This window comes from Melanotaenia boesemani, chromosome 22 (assembly GCF_017639745.1).
Source record: "Melanotaenia boesemani isolate fMelBoe1 chromosome 22, fMelBoe1.pri, whole genome shotgun sequence".
Taxonomy (NCBI): domain Eukaryota; kingdom Metazoa; phylum Chordata; class Actinopteri; order Atheriniformes; family Melanotaeniidae; genus Melanotaenia; species Melanotaenia boesemani.
The window spans coordinates 10,807,509-10,830,239 of record NC_055703.1 but is presented as its reverse complement, the minus strand read 5'-3'; the positions used below and the strand labels follow the sequence as shown (position 1 = coordinate 10,830,239).

At 37.1% G+C, this 22,731-nt stretch overlaps 2 protein-coding genes across 3 annotated transcripts in view; one reads left to right on the top strand and one right to left on the bottom strand.

The window, feature by feature from the left end:
* The window catches only part of LOC121633726 (MAM domain-containing glycosylphosphatidylinositol anchor protein 2-like), a 226,127-nt gene that overhangs the window by 37,473 nt on the left and 165,923 nt on the right, over positions 1-22,731 (top strand). The gene's annotated exons all lie outside the window — the stretch shown is intronic.
* On the bottom strand, positions 7,714-10,236 carry LOC121633728 (low choriolytic enzyme-like). The gene is given in 7 exon segments (XM_041975925.1): positions 7,714-7,840; positions 7,939-8,020; positions 8,103-8,281; positions 9,279-9,396; positions 9,481-9,627; positions 9,804-9,837; positions 10,114-10,236. Coding segments are annotated over 7 exon segments (810 nt in total).

The following is a 22,731-nucleotide window of genomic DNA, read 5'->3' as shown; positions in this document are numbered from 1 at the left end:
TTTTGACCTTTGTGTTTTGTTTATGGAAGTGCAGCTGCTTTTGCGAGCAGCCCATTTCTGGTTGTTTGTCATATGCATTGCGTTTCACATTTTCCTGGAAGCACATCAGGGCTGCATTAATTACAGTTTTAATTGGGCTGTATACAAGTATACAAAGTTAAAAATATCTTAAATGTGCAGCAAATCTCTGCAGGGACATTATGTCCTCCCAGGAACATTATGTTGTAAACAAAGAAAAAAGAAACATTTAGATTAAAAAAAGGAACATAATTCCTCCTTTTGGTTATATCTGGGAGCACTGAAATTCTGAAAATGTTCAACACTTTGAAAAAGTAAATGATCAACCTTTAGGGATCAGTTTTTATGCAGCTGGGGACTGCTTCATCGTTTTGTCAGCTCATAAGTGTCTGTTTGGCCTTTTTATTTGATTCTTCAGCAAATTATAGTCCATTCCAATTTATTAGCTTTCACGACTAATTTAGATAACTTTCAGAAGGAAAAAAAAGACAAAAACAAATACTCAACCAAATCAACTGGTGTTATACAATCAACCAGAAATATAAAAACAGATGTCTGATGACTACAATGCACCTACACTGACATATATGCAAGTCCCCCAAGCAAAAATGTGACAAATTGCAGTCTAAAGCTATAATCATCTACTTTTCCTGCCATTGAAATCAAGGGATGTTCTATTAATAATAACATGGGCTTAATGGCTTGGACGACTTTATGGGTATCTGAAGCTGTCATCGATTCAGACTTATGCAACCTGAGTAATTACCACATGTAACTGCCAAATTTGAAGGTAGTAATTATATTCATATCGGTGTAATTATAAAATCCCACCTTTATTCTGCATGTTCAAATCACATTCCTATATAAAGAGGGCGAAACCAGCTTTGCAGCAACTATTTTGGTCATGTCTTTCTTTGTGTATGTAGAACAGAAACTTTGGGCATGGTGCATTTCTTGTTTAATCAAAGGAAGTGTGATTATTATAGGTTGTTGTGCAATAGTGCTTATTTGATTGAAGCTTAATAGAGCCATTGTTGACTATGACCCAGAGATTGTGCTTAAGCAGGATTAAAATAGCCCACAAATCAGGAAAAAAATATCTATTGTATCCTGGTTTATGCCGTTCTTGGTACATAAATTAGGTTTTTCTCTCATTTCTATGCGGATGGATTACTATTGAGCTGTATGATGCAGCATTGTTTGGAAGATACTAAACAGTTTCTGTTTGTGAAATATTATAAACTTTTCTAGTGCTTATAAACTACTCGACTGAGCAAGCAGACAGACTGCTGTGATGTACAAGCAAATCAAGGGATGAAGAAGGCTGTTGGCGACGCTGTTTACATGAGTGTAAACATATGCTGGATTTAAACTGTTCGTAAAAACAGATCTTTTTAATTTATATTTCTGTAAAACTGCATTAAACTTATTTGTCAAAGCAAATTCAGTGGGTGGTGAATATGACTGAATAGCATGTGTTTCTTTATAGGTTAACCATACAGTGTACCTTTAAGTGGTACTCATTTGTTGCTTTCCACTAATGAATGACCAATTTATTATACAGGGTTGTAACCCTCAGTTCAGTGGCTCCTGTTGAGTTTATCTCCCAAATTCTCTGTCTGGAATTTGCCTGTTTGTTTGTTGTAAAAGCAGGACATTGCTGTATATGAATGATATACATTAAGATGGTCTTGGCAAAGTATTGAAAATTTTGTATCATATTCAGAGCTGTTTTTTGTAGCTTTCTGTTATATTGCAAACTACAGAAAATTACATGGAAATATGATGCTTATGTTTGTTTGTTTTTTCACACTTAGCTGTTTCTACACAGGGGAATAAAGACTAAGACCATTATGAAAAATAATTGTGGTAATCTCAAATAATCGCAATCAGTCAACAACATAACATCATTGGTAGCAGTAATCATCTTTCCATGCTTGGCTAGCATGCCAGATGATTTTGACAATTGTTTTATCCGGTTACCTTATTAATGTCTTTCTTTTGCTGTGAGAAGGTCAGTTGCTGCTGATGGCGCAGATATGACACAAATTTTTTTTTCCATTTTTGCATCGGCTTATAAACACTCATCTGTTTTGTTTTCTACCCATATCGGTGAATTAAAGTTTGTAAAACCTCTAGAATATTTCACATTTCTGCATCAGTATAACCCAAATCATCAAAACTTTCTCACAAGTCCTAAAACTGAAGGGAACACAAATAAACACGACAAATCTAAAGAGTTGCTTCTGTTGCATGACATCATAAATGCAGCAGCCTACTTTGCTGCAGTTGTCTTTGTCTTTATCCAGCTATACACACAGTTTAGCTCAGAGGTGAAACAATCTGCGGAATGAGCCATCAGTAACTCCCTGTGAATAAACCTGCCAATCTTTCAGGGAACAAGCCATTGGGCGTTTTGCTCCCTCTCTCTCTGTCTCTGGTGAACTCACTTGCTCACTTATTCCAGTCACCGCTTTGATTTGTGTGTTTCAGTGTTACCTTCCGTGATTACTCTCCCAGTCACTCTTTCTTGCTCCCCAGTCTCATTGTTCCCCTCTCTATTTGTCTCATCTTATCTCCCTCCATCCGTTTTCTCTCTTAACTGTTTCTCTCACTTTCTCATTCTCCACGCCTTTCTTGCTCTGTATTTATCTTAACCCCTCCATCTCCTCCTCTGCCCCAGTCCCATCAGACAGACACAGAGAGTGATGCGCAAACACCATCCCTCACATCTCCAATGAGTACCTTGTTATCATCTTGTCCCCACAGCGGCTTTCTGTCTGGCTCCGTCTCAGCTTGGATTCCGTCACTAATGGGACCGCATCATTTTCGACAGCTGCAATTCCTCAGCGTTGACAAACAGAGATGTGGTGCAGCGCTGCGAACACAGCTCAAAGGGATTGTAGATTAACGCCTCATTCTCATTTACACATTTACAAAGGCCTGTTTAAACATCCCTTCTCTTTGACACAGGCTTTAGCCACATGACCTGCAAAGACAATTTACATGTAATCAACTCACTTGCATACATTTTTTCCTTTCGATCTACAGAGTCTCTTAATCACTGCCTTTTTTTTTATTTAAAGCCATGTCAGCCATGATCTCAGTGTAAACAACACAGTATGAAATACTTATGAGATGAGAATGCGCTGACAACAGATCGTAACTTGTCAACATGTTATTCTGGGTTCAGTCATCTTAGAAGTTTGTATTTTGCTCATCAGGCTCCTCAGATGTGCAGAATAAAAGCCAAGCAGAGCTTCATGAATGCTTCAACAATAGCTGATGTTAGAATTTGTCTTCAGCTCTCAGCCTGCTAATCGTTTCCACTGGGTCTTGCAAGACAACAACAAAGACTTTAATGCCAATCTGTTATTTCTTTTGATAACATGCTTAACTAAATTTACTTGTTTTCGTGAGGTCTGCTTTAATCTCTCTCGCAGGAGCCACTTAACAGCTGACTTGCATATGACCCATGTTAGGTTTTGAAACAGGTTGCAAAAATCAAACAAACCTAAAAAAGTCAAACTGAGTCTGACGTTTTAGATTGTTTACTTGTAGATTTTTATGAAGCTGTGGATTTAACCTTTTTCATTTGAGTACTTTCTTTTAATTTATGTACTGACATGACATTAAAGGTTATTGCTAGATTTCTAGATGAATAGGGATACTCAGAAAATGCAATGCCTTTATGGTATCTCTGCAATACCTGCTTTAAATTTGCAACCATTATACATGATACAGTTGAATGATTTAGCTTTTTGTGACATCCCACATTGGTTTATAAACCATTTACAAGCCTCCTTGTACAAGGGAGAGGATGTGGGGAATTGTCATTTGAACCAGAGTCATTTAGACCAGAGCACTTCTTGAAAGAGATTTCTTTATGAACAGCAGGAAAAGATGTTTGCAGACACTTTCAAGCTTTTCACCAACACCTGAACCCCAGGGTATGTGTAAACCCATCCTTTAACGGTGGAACTCAGTAGCTAAACACACCGTCTTCTCTTTAATTTTCTTAAAGAAACTACATTTTAATGTGCATTTCCAATGTAATTAGACCTGCCACTACCCAAAGTGTGTTGCTGCCTGTTGTAAGTAGCACATGCTCAATTATGACTTGCCTGAACACCAGAGCAAACTGATTTGCCACCTATTCCTTACCCTGCATAGATTTACAAAGCCTAGATGCTTTTTATGCAGCAGATGTTCATTGCCATCATGCTTCTGCGTCTCCAAAATCATCTGCATTTTGCTTAATTCTTAGCTGATTTTCATTTCATGCTCATTGTCATGTGAGAAAACGCTGCTCATTTAGTTAGTGGGTATTATTATTGCAACAGCTAAAACGTTGAGTGGGCTCAAATCTATTTACATCTATGTCGTATTTCATCCTCTGTTTCACCACACATATACAATTCTGCTTTACCTGTTAGTATTATTATGTGTTAACAGGCTTATTTATTAAGAACACTCAGTGAATCTGAGGGTAAATCTGAGTGTTTGCATATAAAAATCTAGGCCCTAAAATTTACTAAAGGTCTAACATCTGTAAAAGGTATAACTTTTAAAGATTGTCTTACGTGGAATGAGCAACAGAGTAAAAATGTGGGTATTGCCCCCCAAAAATGTACTAAAACCCCTGCAATATTCACCTATTGGTATTCACACTTGTTTAGGTTGCTTGATGGATTGGAGGATTGCATTCTCCTGCAGTAATAAACAAAGAACAATATATAACATTTTCACACTTTATTTATTTTACACTATCAGGGACCTCAACAACATGTACCTCCTCCTCATGGTGGTCACCAGCCTGGTCACATTTAGTCCATCTATCAGTTAGGTTCCAATCAGGTACCATTACTACATCTGTGACAGACACACATCTGGCAGCACTTGAATCTCACAACAAGAGTGAATAGCAACAGGATAATTTTGCACACCTACACATTTAGCTGTGTCTCTCATACCACAAAATGCATCTTTACAAGTGCATTACTAATTGTGAAGGTGACTAATCAGGCTTTCTAACGATGTATAATACAACACCAGTTGGTATTTTAAACAGGTAAAATAATCAACAGAAAACAAATTTTAATTATATTAGACCTTGTCTGCAGGCTGGATGAATATTTTGCTTTGACAGCACCATCATTAACCACATTTAAACCCAAATGGTTACTTGTAAATAGGTTTTACCCCACAGCACTTTCACATACTGGAGCGACACATTGGCTTGTACAAATTCCAACAGATCAGACCAAAGCAACTTCCTAGGCCTGGGATAGAAAAACATCTTTACATTTATTCTGAAAAGTATCATGAGACCCTACAAAACAGTTAGACCAATGATCAAATGAATGACCAAATGAACCTATAAAAATAACTGACTCATTGGAAAGTGTAAAATAATTTACTTTTCCATCGCCCCCCAAGTGACTGAATTCATTCAACTCTGAAAAAGTCTCCAGGGTTTGCCTAGCTAGGGTGGTCGCATCAGCCTGAGCAAACACTTTCATTTCCTATTGGTTTGGAAGAGGCAGCTCATGCAGTGAACTGAGGAAAGCTGTCTGCTGAAGCTTATCATGTTTGAAGAAAGGCAGGTACACTGATCTGTGTTAATAACATGGTGGTAAGAGCCGCTCAGCCAGCCAGCGGTTATAGCCTGCCAGCATATTACCGGTGACATCACACATCGCAATGCATTTGGCTCCACTCATCTTGCTCTCATTAGAGTAGACATCCTACAGGAGACCCTGCTGGTCATGTACACACTGCCCTTTAAAGTACAGTCAAAGAGCATCTGTAACACCCTCACATAATATGCTTTATTGCTTTTATTAAAACTGTCAGTAACACTAAATGTTAGTTAATGTAATTCAGGTTTAATTTTCACATGTCTGTTTTATAAACTGATGTACTTGAAGATAAACTAAGAAGGTCAAAATATCTTAACAATTAAAGGAAAGGTAAAATATTTATTCATATTTACGTTTATGTCAGCCTCATAGTTCTGAGATCATTTTCATTAGATTCCAGTCTCACTGAAGAACACGTGATTCGTAGCCACAGTATGTTCCAGTAGTGGCCTGTTTATACTTCTGTCTTGGGATTCTGGGCTCATCTGTAATCTTATTTTAATCAAGCTTTGCAGAAATACTTTAATTTAAAGCTGGCTGAAATTCTCCCAGAGATTCTTGGAGCATGAACAGAGTCAGAGTATTAAATATTTCAATAAACAAGTAGATTTTGAATTTTTCATGGGTAGAACGATTGATATGAACTGAAACTACTTTATGAAACATTAAAGGCCTGTGTCCATCTGAACTATTCCAACTTGCAGGCTTCCTTGGAGTGCTGCTGGTGCCGTGGCCTCTTTAGTTGTATTTAAGCCAGAACTCTGGAGAAATACATGCAGTACTGTCATGATGGTTAGTGCACTCATACATCATAGGAGGAGAGGAAATTTGCTTAATAAGAATCTGTCCTCTCTCCCAGGCTTCCCCTTCTCTTATCTCACCCTGAAACTCCCCCGCTACACTTTTCTCAATACCCATCACTGCTCTCGTTTCACTGGATTGAATACGGAAGAGTGATCCAAGAAAAAAAATCCAATAAAACAAAAAAGCAGGAAAAAAAAAAAAACACATTTCTAAGAGTGTGAGGATGTGGCCAAGTGGGGAAAAATGTGTCTACAGGGTTAAAGAGAAAAAGGGGAGGGGCTTATCTCATCCTAATACATCTATTGCTCTCCACAGAGGCTCAGATTTGCAAAGTTAGCCTCAGTGAGTACACTGGAGCACTGATTTATTCAAGAAAAACAAGGTACTCCTCACAAGTGTACAAATCCTGAAGTTAATTAACCAAAATAGAAATTAATTATTGTCCCTCAGTCTTCATTTCTATCTAATGAGATTAGCTTCTTTGTTAATATTTTGCAACTTCATTCTCTTACTAAACAAAGCTAAAGAAATAATATAAAATCATAACATATGCAGTTCTTTTGGAGTTTCAACAGAATTTTAAGTGCATAGGTTTACCTACTGCACTGACCACATGGTAACGTTATTGACACCCACATACTAATTAGTGCAAAGTATAGCGTGAAAACAACATGATATACTGCATCTGTGTCATGTAAAGTTCTCTTATATTCTAGCCAAAAATAAAAAAGTCTGAAATGAACCAAGATGAATTCTTATATTATATAGGATGGATGGCCATCTCCAATCCAAGTGGAGAGCTGTCCTGCAAGTTTTAGATATTTCCCTGCTGCAACACATCTAACTTGAACTTGAAAAGAGCCACTCAGAACTTGACCAGATCAAAACCTTGAAGGACAGTGGCCCTTGGGGCCTGGAGTTCAATGCCCATGCCTTACAGTATTTAAACTATTGGGTTAGAATTAGGAAAAGTACAAAACTTTGCAGAAACTTAAGGAGTCAACAAAACATTCTGGCGAATGGATAGAGGCTAAATGACCACTAAGCCATATTTTTTATTTAAAGTCTCCAAATGAAGTCTTTAAGGTGTACATTTAAGTGTATGTTTTGCTATGGCGACAGAACACTAAAAAATAAACATGCTGTAAATAACAGAACACTCAAGGAAGATTCTTGAAATTTCAATGCTTTACTGTTATTTAATAAAAGATCATCAGCTCCAAAATCAAATCTTTCATTCATGACTATATCAGCATTTGTAGAGAATGTTGATCCTGCGAATGTCAATATTGGACAAGCCTTTCCTCTGGCCAGTCGGAACAGAGGTATCAGGGATGGGAGTTATGGTTTCCTTTCCATTAATCCCAAAGGCAGTTCTAAAAATGATGAATAAGAAATAACTCAGAGGTTGGAAATAAATTAGCAACTTATTAGCTATTTTATTTTATTTAAACACATTGTTGGTCCACCTTACCTTCCATAGTGCATCACAGAGGAATAGTCATAGGGAGTGCCGAGATTATCTGTGTCCATCGTTTTGAAGTTCTGCACATAATCTGGTGTGAAAACACAATAAATTACAAATTAAAAAGTAAATTTGAGTCATTCAGTCAATGAATGATGCTGCAATATTCTTACATTCCTTGATGTTCTCCCAGTTGATTCGGACATATTGGTCACGGTCGCTTCGAGTGTGTTCATGGTAGAAACCCAAAGCGTGCAGCAATTCGTGCTGGATGATACCGTAATCTATGCAGCCATACTTCTGCAGAGACACCACCTGCTTATCTCCAATACGACCCATCATAGAAAAGCAGCTAAGTCAGTGAAAGAGACAAAAAATAAGTTATAATTGGCATTTGAATCCCATATTGATGTTATATGCATAATTAGATTAATAAAGCGCAGCTTCTTTTCTTATGTACATGGCAGTATTAAAAAAAAGCAATACAATCGCCTGCTCGCATCCACTGCTGGCATGTTTTAGAGATTTAAAACTGAGATTGTATTCAGTGGAAATATAGAATGTTGTTGTGTGAAATATTTTCGAAGGTTCTAAATCATGTAAATCAAATCACACTTTATTTATAAAGCTCTTTTCCTGCAACCAGGAACACAAAGTGTGTTACATAAAAAAGTAAGTATAAATAAAATCAAAGTATATAACATAGCAATTTAAACACAATCAAAACCTCATAATAGTCTCCTTCTCTCTCGCTCTCTCTCTCACACACACACACACACACACACAAAAGAAGTTATAAAAAAGCACATTTATGTCCACCCCCACCTCCTCTCTGCCCTCTCCACACAAACATGAACTCCAATCCCTACTTTCTGTCTCTTAACTGAATGTAGTTATAAAAATGTTAAGTTGGTAACAACTGTTATCAGTATGTTTTAGACTTGCTACGTGCCATTACTTTATCTGATTAAGCCATTATTCTTTTTTAAATATTTTTTGAGTGTCTTGGCTATGATAGGCAGCAGCTTTGCTCAACAGTACTAAGCACAACAATCCAAATATTCTAAACATGAAATAATAAATAAATATAGACATCATGACAAGAACAAAGAAAATCTTATAAGATAAGACACTGAAAGTTTTAAAGGTAAAACCCTTAGAAAAATGAATCATCACATTACCTACACGTGATATTTCTATATACTCTTTCATTTGTTTAATGATGGAAAAACTACTATTTACATTACTATACACAATGCATAAGCTTAAGCACATTTGCATACAGTGTCCCACCAGTTTTACATAATCTGTCCTCCTACATATACTTTCACCCTCAGGTATTAACTTACCCATATTTTGGTTCAATGCTCAGATATACACGCTCATCTGTGCGAGGAATGAAGCGAACGCAGGTTGTTGGTTCAAATCCCTTCATGGCGCTTAGAATCATACTCTTGTCTGAGTCCTCTATGGTTATGGACAAAAGTGATTCAGTAGGTAAATATACATTAATCCAGTTTGGAATGTAGTCTGTTTAAACATCAAACCTACCATATTCATCACTTATACTAAAAGGGATTTCCACTTTCCCATTTTTAGACTTCGGCCACCGGCAGCTGTAATCTTTACTCATGCACTTCATCGCATTCCTGGTTTTTGGAATGAGCAGGTCCCCCTCCAGCAGTATCTCATTAGATCCTGTTCAAATGATAAAATTAGGAATAAATAAATATTATCTAAAGAATGTACAAAAGTTCACCAAGGAATTAGAGAAGGAGAACCACTGTCCCCTCCCCTCTTTATTGGATTTGATTTTGGATTAATGATGAAAGTGTTGTTCCCTAACTTTTAATGCAGCAGCATTGAAGACTCACCATTGTTCATCCTGAGGATAGTTGTGCTAATGTCCTCATAAACACCTGCTGAGTTTTCTGATGAACAGAAGAAAAGCAGAAGTCATACAGATTTGTTTTACAATGCCATGCAGTTTGATACATAAAAGGATTAGTCCATTAGACGGGGATAGATGAAGTGATGTGCAGTCACTTACTATTATCAGCATCACGATCCTGTGAAAACCAAATAAAAAAAAATAACCCCTTTTGTATTTGCATTCATTTTACAGTATTTTAATTCATATGCAATGCTGTTGATTCAGACATAAAATGACGTGTCTCTCATTACATGCAAATTTTATGAGTTCTTATTCTCTACATTCAGCGAGTCGTGCCTTACATCTACAGGGTGAGCTTTACAGAAGCCCAGAAGCAGCAACAGCAGAAGCGAAACTCTTCTTGTAATGTCCATCTTTGTTTCAAGTCTTCTGACCCTTTGCTCTTCTCACATGAACTGATCCTGAAGCCCAGCCAGTGGAGAGTTTTAATGCCAGCTGCCAAGGTGTGTCTTTGTGGATTTATGGGAGGGGTTCAGTAGGCCAAGTCTTAGACACACAGCTGATGGGAGTGCCCTTGCCACCCCTTCCTCACTTTTTCCACAGAGATAATCTCATTCTGGGAGGATTACAGTGACCACAGGCTGTTGTCGGCTCTCTTAGCATCAGATTTCAGGTGGCATTTATAACCAGCAGGGAGCTGACTTGTAAGATCTGGGCTTGTCCTGATGTTTTATCCCAAAGATAACACATGCAACACTTGAAACACACAAGTGTTTACAGGCAGCGACTTCAGGTAAGCAGTTTCCTAACCAAACCTAACTGTACAAATAACTAATACATTAAATTAAATCCAAAATCACCTTCTCTTTGGACGGGTTGTACTGGAAACACAAATTTCCCTGAGGAATTTCCAAAGGGATTAATAAAGTATTTCTGATTCTGATTCTTGACCTGCAATAAAACAACAACAGTTTTGCCAGTCAGACAGTCATCATCAGTCATTTCTTTTTTTTTTAAAAGCAAAACTATATGGCTGCATAAAATATTACCACTTTTCTTATATAACATCATAAAAAACGCTTTGATTTCCCGATTTCTTTGGAACAATATATTATTTGAGGAAATAATAGGAACAAATAACAACTGCACTCCTGTTTTGAATGAAGTGAGAATAAGAAGAAAGAATACGTAGATCAATTACAGAGTCAAGAACTTAATTTGACCAAAATATAAGTGAGCATTTAGTGACAGATAATGGTAATAGAGAACTGGAGGCGACGTGCAGACAGAGCATTGATACAAAGAATTGCTGATTAACATCGGCTGCAGTTGCTAGTATCCTGTGAAACATATTTCATCTGCTGGCTATGTTTTTCATCATCTCTGTTTCCCAAAAGATCTTGTGCATACCATATAGTAATATTAATATTAGATAAATTGAAAGGATTATAGATAACTAATTTTAAAGTGAAAGTCAAAATCATGAAGTTTCTTTCCCAGGGAGTTGCTATCCACCGAGCGCTGCTTTGGGTTTACATAGAAGATGTACTAAGAAATACTCTGGTACATGTTACAGTGCTATAGTAAAAATTGACCAAAAATGGCTAAAGTAAAAGGATTCTTCAGGTAAGGGTGGGGTCACAGGGGTGTCCTGAGGGGTGGCGGCATGGGCCAGCCCTAAAATCTGATTGGTCTCCCAGCTGCTACCCAAAGAATAGAAAAATTCTAACAATTGTTTAGTGTAAACTAACATTTACCTCAGATGCCCAAATGCAAGTGAATGCAAGCTGTAATGCACTCGTATATGTTGCTCTCCATCAGCAGTAGCATGTTCTTGATCATAATGCAGCATTTATCATCTTACCAACTGCATATCAGTGATAATAAATCTGTTCAGTCTTTATGAAGAGGGTGTGGAAGCCATAAAACCACCAGATGCAATAGCTTTAAAAATTTAAATGGTCAATAGTGCTGAAAAACACTAATAAAAGGGGGTGAGGTCTCATTTACATGGGCAACCATTTTCCCGGTCTGTGCTCGGTCTGCCCCCTGTCAAAAATCATCTAGATCCGTCTCTGTTATCAGGATATATCATAATTCAACATAGTTAATGTTAATAGATTGTACTATTCAATATATTTAGCATACCAATATACTGTTAAAGTTATGAAACTTATTTAACTTATTTGAATGAGCTTTTTGTATCTTGTGAATTTCAATAAAGTTTACGTCAGTGTTATATTTTAACTTAATTATATTAATGAAAAGAAAGTAAAGCTAACCCTAACACTCAGCATAAATATAGTATGAATATAAAGTTTGTATATAGTGTCTCTAAACATTTGACTGAACATATAATTTACAGACTTACAGATGTACTTAAAGACTTAAAACAGACAAGAAAAAGCTAAATAAATAAATAAAAATAGCTTATATAAGCTTACAAAAGTAATCTCTGTAAGTCATGTCTAATGAGTCAATTTTCCTCTAGAGACACAGCTCTTTGTATACATTCTTTTAGTTATTTCTTTTTGCTGAGGTTTGATGGGTATTGGGCTGTAACTGTATGGACAAATGGTGTGTAGAGAAAGCTTCAACAGGGATTTGTTCAGTGGTGCATCATGTGGGTGTCCTCCTGTCTGCACATCAGTAATAAAACAATTCATTCTTGATCCAGCTGGCAGTGTGCAATAATGACAAGTTTTATCAGAGAGTTATATGATTGACTGACTTATATCACACACTTTTACAAACTGTTCAGGCTGCAAATGCAATTTCAAGTCTCAGGAGCATTCTGTGACAAAACTTCCCTCACTACTTCCTCACAATCTTGACAACCTTTCTTTGAGTTGAACACAATCTGACTTCTTTTTTTCTTCAGACACATTTTTCATGCAGGTCTGAATCTTACAATTCTAAAGGTAATACATTTATATACATTTGAAAATAAACTTGATAGATTAAAAAAAAAACTATAAATTCAAGCATATTTTTCCCCTCAGAGGCAAAAGACTGTTGGGTAAACTTTTATCTTACACTATGTGCACAACCACCAAGGAAATTTGAAGCTGACTTGCTTCATAGTTTATGTTGAATTTAAGGTCAGCTACTCAGCTACTGCTGACATAAACCAGCTTTTAGCCTGCATTTAGGTTACAGTATAGCATTGGAAAGTCAATATTTCCGATGGATATCAGCTATTTGCATTCTGTCATCACTCCGTATTTTTCCTCCCTGTCTTTCTGTCCACCTGTCAGAATGCCGTCTATCTCCCCTGTTTGAATGACAAGTTACTGAAGCTGAATCTGTTTGAAAAAAAGAAACAACAGATGTTGTGCTGAGGTGAACAAAGATGTGAATGTGCTTTAATGTGCTTTAGTTTGCAAGTGAATCAATATGAAAACAAGTCTCTGTCTATTACAGCTCTATTCTGCAACATTTGGAGGAAAGTATCTGTAACATGATTAGTTATTTTCCCTCTTTACACACCTGTTGCCTTTTTTTTCTTTTATTGCTTTAACTGGCTGATGTTTGGTTAACATTTTGAAAAAAATCAAACTTGATATGCAGGGAAAGTGGCCAGGATTGAATTTAGTGCTAGTGTCTTTGTTTCAGATCATGGAAAAATATACGATTCGTTGCTGATAATTGAGATGATCTCGATGTCAAGTCCAGTCCTCAGCCACCAGACTAAGACGAAAAAAAAAAACAAAAAAAACAGCCCTCTGTAATCTGAGAGTCTAAAAATGGACTGTTTAGAGTGATGATTATTCAGATTTATTGGCTGCCTTACTCATAAATCATGAGGTTCCAGTTATTGTTTACAGGAAAAGAGGGATGCTGTCTGGCTTCACAGCACCATAAACAGTTTTAGGATCTGATTTCTCGTGTCAAGGCCGGCAGCTTCACAGAGAGATTCCATCATGTCGACCTTTATACGATGTGCTCTTCCGCTGTACATCACAATAATGTGGCATTTATTGTCAGGGAACAAAAATTGCGGTGTGTGTGTGAGTGTGTGTGTGTGTGTGTGTTTGTGTCTCAGAGGTGTTGCATGTGTGGACCTTTACTGCAAGTTCAACTCTCTGCAAAACAATATTCATTGGTAAATTTTACAAGATTTAAATTAGGCACATTGAACCTTTGAGGGTATGTGTAGCCTTTTATATCTGCATACGTGTTGTGATTATGCCTGTGCCTGTCCAGTTCGGGTGGCTGCACAGGTAATCCAATTTGTGTTTTATACTCACAGCAAAGCACAATAGAGCTCAATGATGTATGACCCATCCATTCAGTAAAACGTTATAAATGCAAGGAGAAGTAGGTCTTTTTAATTTGATACAAGTCCACCCCATTTAAAAACAAACAAACAAAAAGTTTATTTCTTCCCACTATAAAATTTAACTGGAGAAGCTTCAGAAAAAAAAAAATCTGTAGTCTAGGGAAAATAGTTTGTTTCTTGACTTCTCTTCTGACATCTTTCTCCTTTCTTTATCATTTTCTTAATTATATATCCTTTATATCCTGTTCTCTCTACTGTGTAATTCTGTGCTGTCGCCAGTCAGTAGATTTAACCCGTTTCTGTTTTAATAATCAGTTTGAACCATTTGGCAAGCAGAAATTGAAAAGCACTGGTTAGTTTTTTGTGTATTTTTCTGTCAGCTTCAATTTTGGTTTTGAAATATTTTGACCTTATGCACCATGATTCCTGCCTTTGTTTTCCTCCACAGATGTTTTCTGTCATCTGATTACTCCAAAGCTGTTTTAAGTCTGTTAACATGACCTTTTTTCTGGTTGCGGTGGCTGCTCACTTATTATTTTTTGTGCTATTAATTAAGAGATATTTAACTTGGCTCATTGTTATCTGAGGTTTCCAAACTCATGCATCAGGTTCTTATCAGGGTGTGTAAATAAGGTGTTCTGTGCTGGAAATCTAATTTGCTAAAGATAAGAGATCACAAGAGCCAAAGCAGCTCTTCCCAACCAGTCAATTCTCTAAGAAATGATCAGTGTATAGACAGCAAAGAGCTTCTTACAGTCATTTGTTCCTAAAGTTGAAGATTGTTTGGATTTTACTAACATCTACTAACATTAGTAAACATCTTTACGTGCGTCGTCGTGATAAAATAAACAGGGACCTAAAACAGAAACCTTCATGTTTCTTTGCATTGATTGTATAATATTTGAAAGTAATGTTAATATAACTTCTTTTGAATCACTATTAAAGATGTACTTGCTGATTTATTATATTGCTTCAAAACATATTTTTGCTTGCACTGAATCAAAAATAAATTAAATTAAATTAAATTAAATTAAATTAAATTAAATTAAATTAAATTAAATTAAATTGGAAAGCTGAAATATTTTCTTTACCATTTAATAGCCTGGATGACTTGGAAAAAAATAAACATTTGCAATTAAAACTATGTACTGGCTTGATTTGTTTCTATATTCGTTTTTACTTGGAGCAAAAGCATTTATATGAGTTGGAGTAATGAAACAGGGATTAAAAAGTCTTAAATTGCTCAGGAATGTACCTGCAAAGCAGTAACACATTATAAAATTCCAATTAAGGTCATATTCAATTTTGGGACAGTAATATTGATTTCTTTAATTGGTTACACAATCACACAGCCATTTTCTATTTTAATTTATTCATTTATTTATTTTTGCTGACATTTTTTAAGAATGATACTCTGTTAGAGAATCATGCATCTAAAGGTCTTTTTTCAGGAATGCACACATATTCAGAGTATGCTTACTGAGTTAATAATTAACACCATGAAACAATCTCAGTCTCAATTTTCATACTTTAATTAAACCAGGTAACAAAAAATAACCTGGGTATGTTGTACCTGTTTCTGGTCTTTCCATGTTTGACTTTGGAGGCTGGATTGTGTTTGTTTTTGCCTCGTATCTGCTCACAGGCCCTTGGATTGCGCTGCCTTCTCATTCTTACCTTTCTCTCTCAGAAAATGATTTAGGTTTTAGGCCGCAAAATTTTTTTATGCTCTGCATTTCTGGTGTCACGCTTGACAGACAATTAGCAACACTTTTTTTTTTTTATCATGATTTGGCCTTTTATATGTTTATATCTTTCTAAAAGAAACAACTCTCTTTTAGTGTAGAATATTGATTGATATAATAATTTAAAGGTACTTTGGGCTCTGGAAAAATCTAATAAACAATTTTATTCTATTTTCTTGCAATTCCATAGAAAGAAAGCCACTATATAACAGGATGAGTGCTGGATGTCTCATTTCACAGCAACTTCACCAGTATTGGGAATTGGATTTAGGATGTGGCAAGAAGTAGAGCAGATGGGACGTTCTGGCACATTGTGCCTGCACATCAAACAGTGATGGCTTACCCTGTTAGCCTTCCACTGCACTATGGTACTGCTCTGTCTTCTTCCTTTGACACTGCGTGGGCAGCCAAGGACAACAGTCAATGAGCAATATCAATTTAGGTAATGGACTATTAAACAATGTGCTTAACATTTAGAGTTGCTACAGTGGTGTTCAGTAGAATACGTGCCAGAAGGTTCACTGCCATTATAACTGCCCTATGAAACAAAGCTAGCCTGTTCTACTACTAGCTGCTACTTACTTTTGCCCCTCCTCCAATAGTTAGTTGCATGACTGGACACATATGCCCTTTATACTCCATGCACAGCATTTCACTGCATGTCGAAAAATTAATAGTTTCACATAATGCATTCATCCCTCGTCATCAACTTCATTATGTTTTGTTACGTTCTCAAATTAATCAGATATTTCTCCTGTTATTTTCTCACATATGACAAATTGTTTTTACAGCATTCATATCTCAGAGTAATTGATTTATTTTACTCCCTCTTTGATCTGTATACTGGAGCCAATCTGAGAGAGTAAGCATTGTGTTCACACTAATTGACATTCAGACAAACAGGGACAAATATGCTGAATACAAACACAATCTTAATTGGTTTGAATTACCACACTTGTAAAAGCCATGCAAATTGAATCAACTGCATTATTGTTGTAATTCAATTGATGAAGCCACAATCCAGTTGCACAGTCCGTTCGGGGGATAATGATGTTTGATAGATGGCATGTCTGGTTCTTTTAGATGTGTATTTGAAAGTTGGACTAAAAGGTCTATGCACTGTGAGAAATACCCACAAATACGACAACCACTTACATACAAAATTTATTAAAACATGATGACCTGCTGATTTTTAATCATCTTGATGGGATTGGATTTCTAAAAAAAAAAAAACAAAAGAAAAGAAAATCACTCTTAGGTGTCTTTATTGGCATTGGTTTTATGTGCCTTGCTCAGAGGCACATCAAATCTTATTATTAGTGATGGGAAGACTGTGAGTCATTTGTTGTGCGCACCCATGTTTTCCCAGCTTGCCTAGAACTGATGATGTTACATGAAGTTGCAAGTCCACTTCCCTCCCTGCAGGCTGCAGTCACTAATGTAAACCCTGTTCATTAGCACCTCAGTGTAGACTCTATTGTCATTCAGAGGGGGGTTGATGGGGCATTAGGTTATTTAAGACACTGGGAAATCAGCCTGATGGCTTGGGGGAAGAAATTGTTGTGGAAGCTGGCTTTTTTGGTGCAGATACTGCAAACCTATTCCCCGAGGGCATGAAGAAAAACAGTCCATTATGGGGTATGGGGGGCCCCTGAGGATGCTCTCTGGTCAGGCAGTATTTCTGGATGGAGGGTAGAGATGTCCCAATCATCTTTTCTGCCGTCCTTACCACTCTGCGCTGAGACTTCCAGCCTGGCATGCTGCAGCTACCTGTCCTGACTGAGATGCAGGTAGTCGCCACATTTTCTCTCTGTAGAAAACAAGATCATTTCAAAGTTTTAGAGCATTTTTCAAACAACTTCATATGTCAGAATTTAACTCCTTGTCATGCCCTGGTGTGCATATCATGTAGGTACACAACAGATTATAGAAGAAGTTGGAATTTAATCTATAACAATATATTTTGTTATAATATTTTGTACATGAATAGATTTGTATGAAATCATCAGAGGAAAAAACATGTAAACTTGGAGGTTATTAAAGAAAGAGAAAGAATAATACAAACATATGAACTACCAACCAGTACTTTTTTTAAACTTTTCAATTAGTTGCACTGGTTGTGATGTAACCTGCTTTAAAGCGGTATTTTGATTTAGAAGGAAGACTGTGTGAAGCACTAATGAGCAGCTGATTTCTCACCTGCAGCAGACAGGAGTCCTAATACTCTTAGTTTGGAGAATTAGGCAGGTATATTGATAGGCGAGCTAAGTAAGAACTACTCAGAACAGGACAATAAGAGGATCAATTTAAACTACTCAAAAATAAAAAAAAAATAATTGTTGGAGAAAATGATACAGTATGCACTTATAGTGTCACTTTTGCATCAGTTACATGGACTACGTTAAGTCAGGGTTAAAAGAAAAACAAATGCAAAAGTGAGGAAGTGTCAGTATTACAGATTTTGCTGAAATCATCTACATCACTTGAGTCTTAGGTTGTTGTAGACAAATGTAAGGTCTATCTTCTTGTGGCGTCATTCTGCTCCTCTTGCTTGTCAGGAGTTCACAGCATGCAAGACAACGACTAATCGTTATCTGTTTTTGTCAGTCAGTACTTCACACAACCACACTTAAAAAAAGAGAGAAAAAAAAATCAAGAAAAACAGCTCAATATTCCGAATAATCTTTCAGAAATAAGAATAATTTAAAAAAATAAAATGTTCCTGGTACACACTTGTTAGTTTGCTTTGTGTCAACATTATGTGGATCAACTGTGCTTAACGGGTATTGGTATGTGTCATAGGGGTGGTGTACTTCAGTCACAACCTGCAATGTGAAGTGGTCACACTTAGTAAACATTTACTTGTGTCAGATTTCACACTGCAGGACTCTTATCTCTTAAACCAGGGTCACGAGGATGCTTAGATAAGCTGCCATCTTGTTTGCTGTAGCAAAGCTAGTTTAAGCTTTTAAGGTTATGGTGTTAGTGTTGTGGGTGCAGTAGCATAAGCACCGTATGATTGTTTTAGTTAAATGTGCAGGTATGTTTTCATGTTTTCTATAAAGAGTTTACATACATCAGTCTATCTTCCAAATAGATTAAAAATGGACAGCTCATGCAAATACAGTTAATTTTTTACTGTATTTACGAACCTGTGTTTTATAAACAGTTTTGTAAATTTTTATTGTAATGCTAAACTCTAAAATTTGATTTGTACAACTATTTTTGACAAAACTTAATATGTTTAGAAGTCTGTTGGTCTGTACATCTTTGTTCAGTAAGTTATGTTTTATCATGCAACCTTCTTGTCCTCCCGCCTGCTTCATCATTAAAAGCTTTGGTAAGTTCATATGAGGTATCTTACTTATGTTTTCCCACCCAGATGTGGAAAATCCTCCGAAGAGCCTTTAGGCGCTGCTATCTTTCATCTTCATCATTTTGCTGAGCTGTATTCAACACTACGTCGAGTAAGCATCCTTCAGTTAACAAGGCTCAGTGGAAAAATTCATTAAAGCTCAAAAACTCTCAGAACCAAATTAATTTTCAGAAGACAGTATCATCGTAACAGTTACGTTTTGTGATCTTGCACTATGTGCCTCTTCGGTGGTTGGATTTTTGATGAAGTGCAGCAGTGTAGCTGACTTGAGCTGAAGAGGCATTTCCCAGGTCTCTGCTGCTGATATTGGAAGACCTGTAGCCCCACATTTCCACATTTCAGTGAGAGATCTCTAAAACCCATTCCATGCCTGGCTCAGAATAATGAGGTGTTAGAGCCTGCTGGCAGGGCTTAGCACAACTCCCCAATGGAAAAGTTATAGATGGTATACAGCCACACACACACACACACACACACACACACACACACACACACACACCCACACACACAGACATACACACACTCACACACAATACACAATTCCACACGTTTGCACTAAAAGACATGGACATATGCCCCCTGAAAGTGTTATGGATAGCTGCATACTGTAAAACCAGCCAGCAGGCAGCACTGCCAGCCAGCCTGCGCTGTGGGTGTTGATAAAACAATCGGTTCACTCTGGAGTCACCGCAGCCAATCATCAGACAGTTTCTTGGCGGGCAGCACCCAATCTTCAGAGGGTTGCCAGATACTCTGTCCTCAGTGAGCTGCTGCTGGCTCGCTGTGCTAACCTACCATATAGAAAGCTGTTGCCTTTCGTCAGCCAATCGTGTAACTCTTGGCCAGAGTTAGGCCTATCAACAGATAACTGCTGCACAGTTACAGCCAATCTGGGCTTTATCCTTCCCTACAGATGTCTGATTAGTGTTGTTTAGGGAAATCAAACTGCCACAACAGGCCCACTTTGCCAACATGGCACTGTGAATGGAGATGATAGTAGAATGCGGTGGGAAAACCAACAAAGGCTTACTAAACTGTAGCAGAGTGATACTCTTTCTTTGACCGCTTAGCATAGTTTACAGGCAAAATGTAGTTTAATGCCTCAGTTTCATAGCTGTTGTACTGTCGAGGTCCTCTGTTGATAAGATTTTAGATTTACCAGCAGGTATTCGTCAAGGCCTATATCTTTAGTTCTTGTAAACCTGTTCTGGCTTATACAAACCAAGGGCGTCTGTGTTTACTCAATGAACTCTGCTCGTTTCCACTTTAATGACGCTATAACACATACCTGCATCTTAAGTTGAGACAGGCATTAGATCAAACGAGAGGACAGGGGTTTTAGTACTGCTCAAGCCTAATCTTGTCACTGCAGATTGTTACAGGTAATATTTGTGTCTCTGTCTGAACTTTTCATTAAACCAAAGTTTAAACTTTCAGTGTTTGACAATTAACATAACGCAACACAATCCAATCTTTATTTAACCAGATGCTTGACTTCCTTAACCATTTGATTTAAACATATTTAATGTGAATAATCACAGGCATTAGGAGAAGATTCTGTTGAAAAGCCTGGTAGTGTATTTAACTGTAATATGATATAATTATTTATAATATTAATAAGTGTAGATTTAATTAAAACATATTTTTATATATTCTGTGCTGAACACAAAAGACAAAGCATACTAAAACAATTATACATCTACATAGACAAACGGACATGTACACAAGTAACCATACCAATAAAGTCACATATATACAAGCATATTTTAGATATTTCAAGGCTGCAGGGAAACAAATGTTTTGAATTGAGAGAACATTGTGTGTTCTCTATACATTGCAGCTCAAACTTGATGAGCAGCTATATTGTTTTCCCATTTTGAATAAATCCTTTAAATTATTATTTTTATTAAATGAATATGTTGATCTTATACTAATCTGAAAAAAGGCTGCCAAAATGGAGCAGCGCCAGCCTAATGTTTGTGTTGGTGTACCTACTTCTTATGCTACGTTGCATACGCTCAGTTGTATAGGAAGGTTAAAGGACTCTACAAATGGTATGATTGTATTTCTGACTGATCCTGCATTAAGTTCAGTTATGTTTTATTTAAAGTTGTGAAATTATTGGAACTTTAGGCTTCATGTAAATTTTGTGACCCTAACTAACTGACTGACAGATTTCAGACCTACATCTTAAAATTGTTTGATTTGCATATAATAGCTCAAACACTTCCCAGTAGCAGAGGGCCTACAGTAGTCTTTTTCCTCAGGCATATTTTATCATCAAAACATTCCTGATGTATTTACTTTCCTCTAATTGCTCAGTTCATGTCTGAATATGTGCAGCTGTGGAATGATAAAAGCAAGAAATGCTAAAAGTGGCGATACTGCATTTATCTAAAGTCAGCAGTACTGAATTGAAGATGGTCTGTGGGACTTTAGCATGTGCTAAGTATTGCTAAATAAAACATTACATTATGTAACATTACCTTGCTGTGTGTGGGCAGCAAGCATAGCATTTATTTATTTCTTTTTTCCTAGTGGGGTTTCCTTGCATGACTAAAGTATCAGCTGCTGCATGTTTCACCACCATGGACAGGGGATGTACCACTGCAGCACTCTTTCAAGCCCAACAGCAAATAGCATTAAAGAATTAATTCCACATATTTGCACCAGGGTTAAAGTCAAGCTTTTAACTATAATCACTTCAATGCAATAATTTCATGCATGGCAGCAGGCATGTTGGTGTTGTGTCCTCACATCAGCTTGCATGTCATAAAGCTCACATAAAACTGTGGCTAATTACATATTTATTATGTCGTTTTAGTTTATTCCTATGTTGTATTTTTACCAGAGATAAATGGGTGTGCACAGCCTTGGATGCATGTACAACTGCATTTTAGTGCCATCTTGTGCATGTGACAAATAAACAACTTGAAACTTGAAACATCAGTGGTTCCTAATTCATTTCTGCAGGGACCTCTTAAAATTGACACAAATAATGTCAAGCTCCCCCGATCCCACTATCACATGTACCACAATGCTAAAATGTACAAAGAAACGAGCAACAAAATAGTCTTTAGTTTACTGATATGGGCTCAGTATAAAGTCTCAAAGATTTTGCTGTTGTAAATAAATGTTTGCAAATAATTTCAGAGTTTGTATTAATGGCGCTTTGACTCTGGGGTAGCCGCTACTTCAGCCGGCAGTGTCCAGCTCTGCCTGACAGCAGCTCATCTGTGCTGGAGGTCGGAGATTAAACAGTGGGGGATAGCACGAGGTGTCCATTGAAGAATGGAATTATCTCCTGGGCTCTAGTACATCCCACCACCTGTCTACCCGGGGGGCCAACAGCCACCTACAAGCAGCACCTGGTTGTGAAGGAGCTGGGGAGAACCACAGTGAACCTAATGCAGCAGCAGCTAAGCACTTTTGAAATAGTAACAGCGCAGCACAGAGGCCAGCCGCAGAGCGAGGTGAGGAAATACTGGCCGAGTGGAGGCGCAAG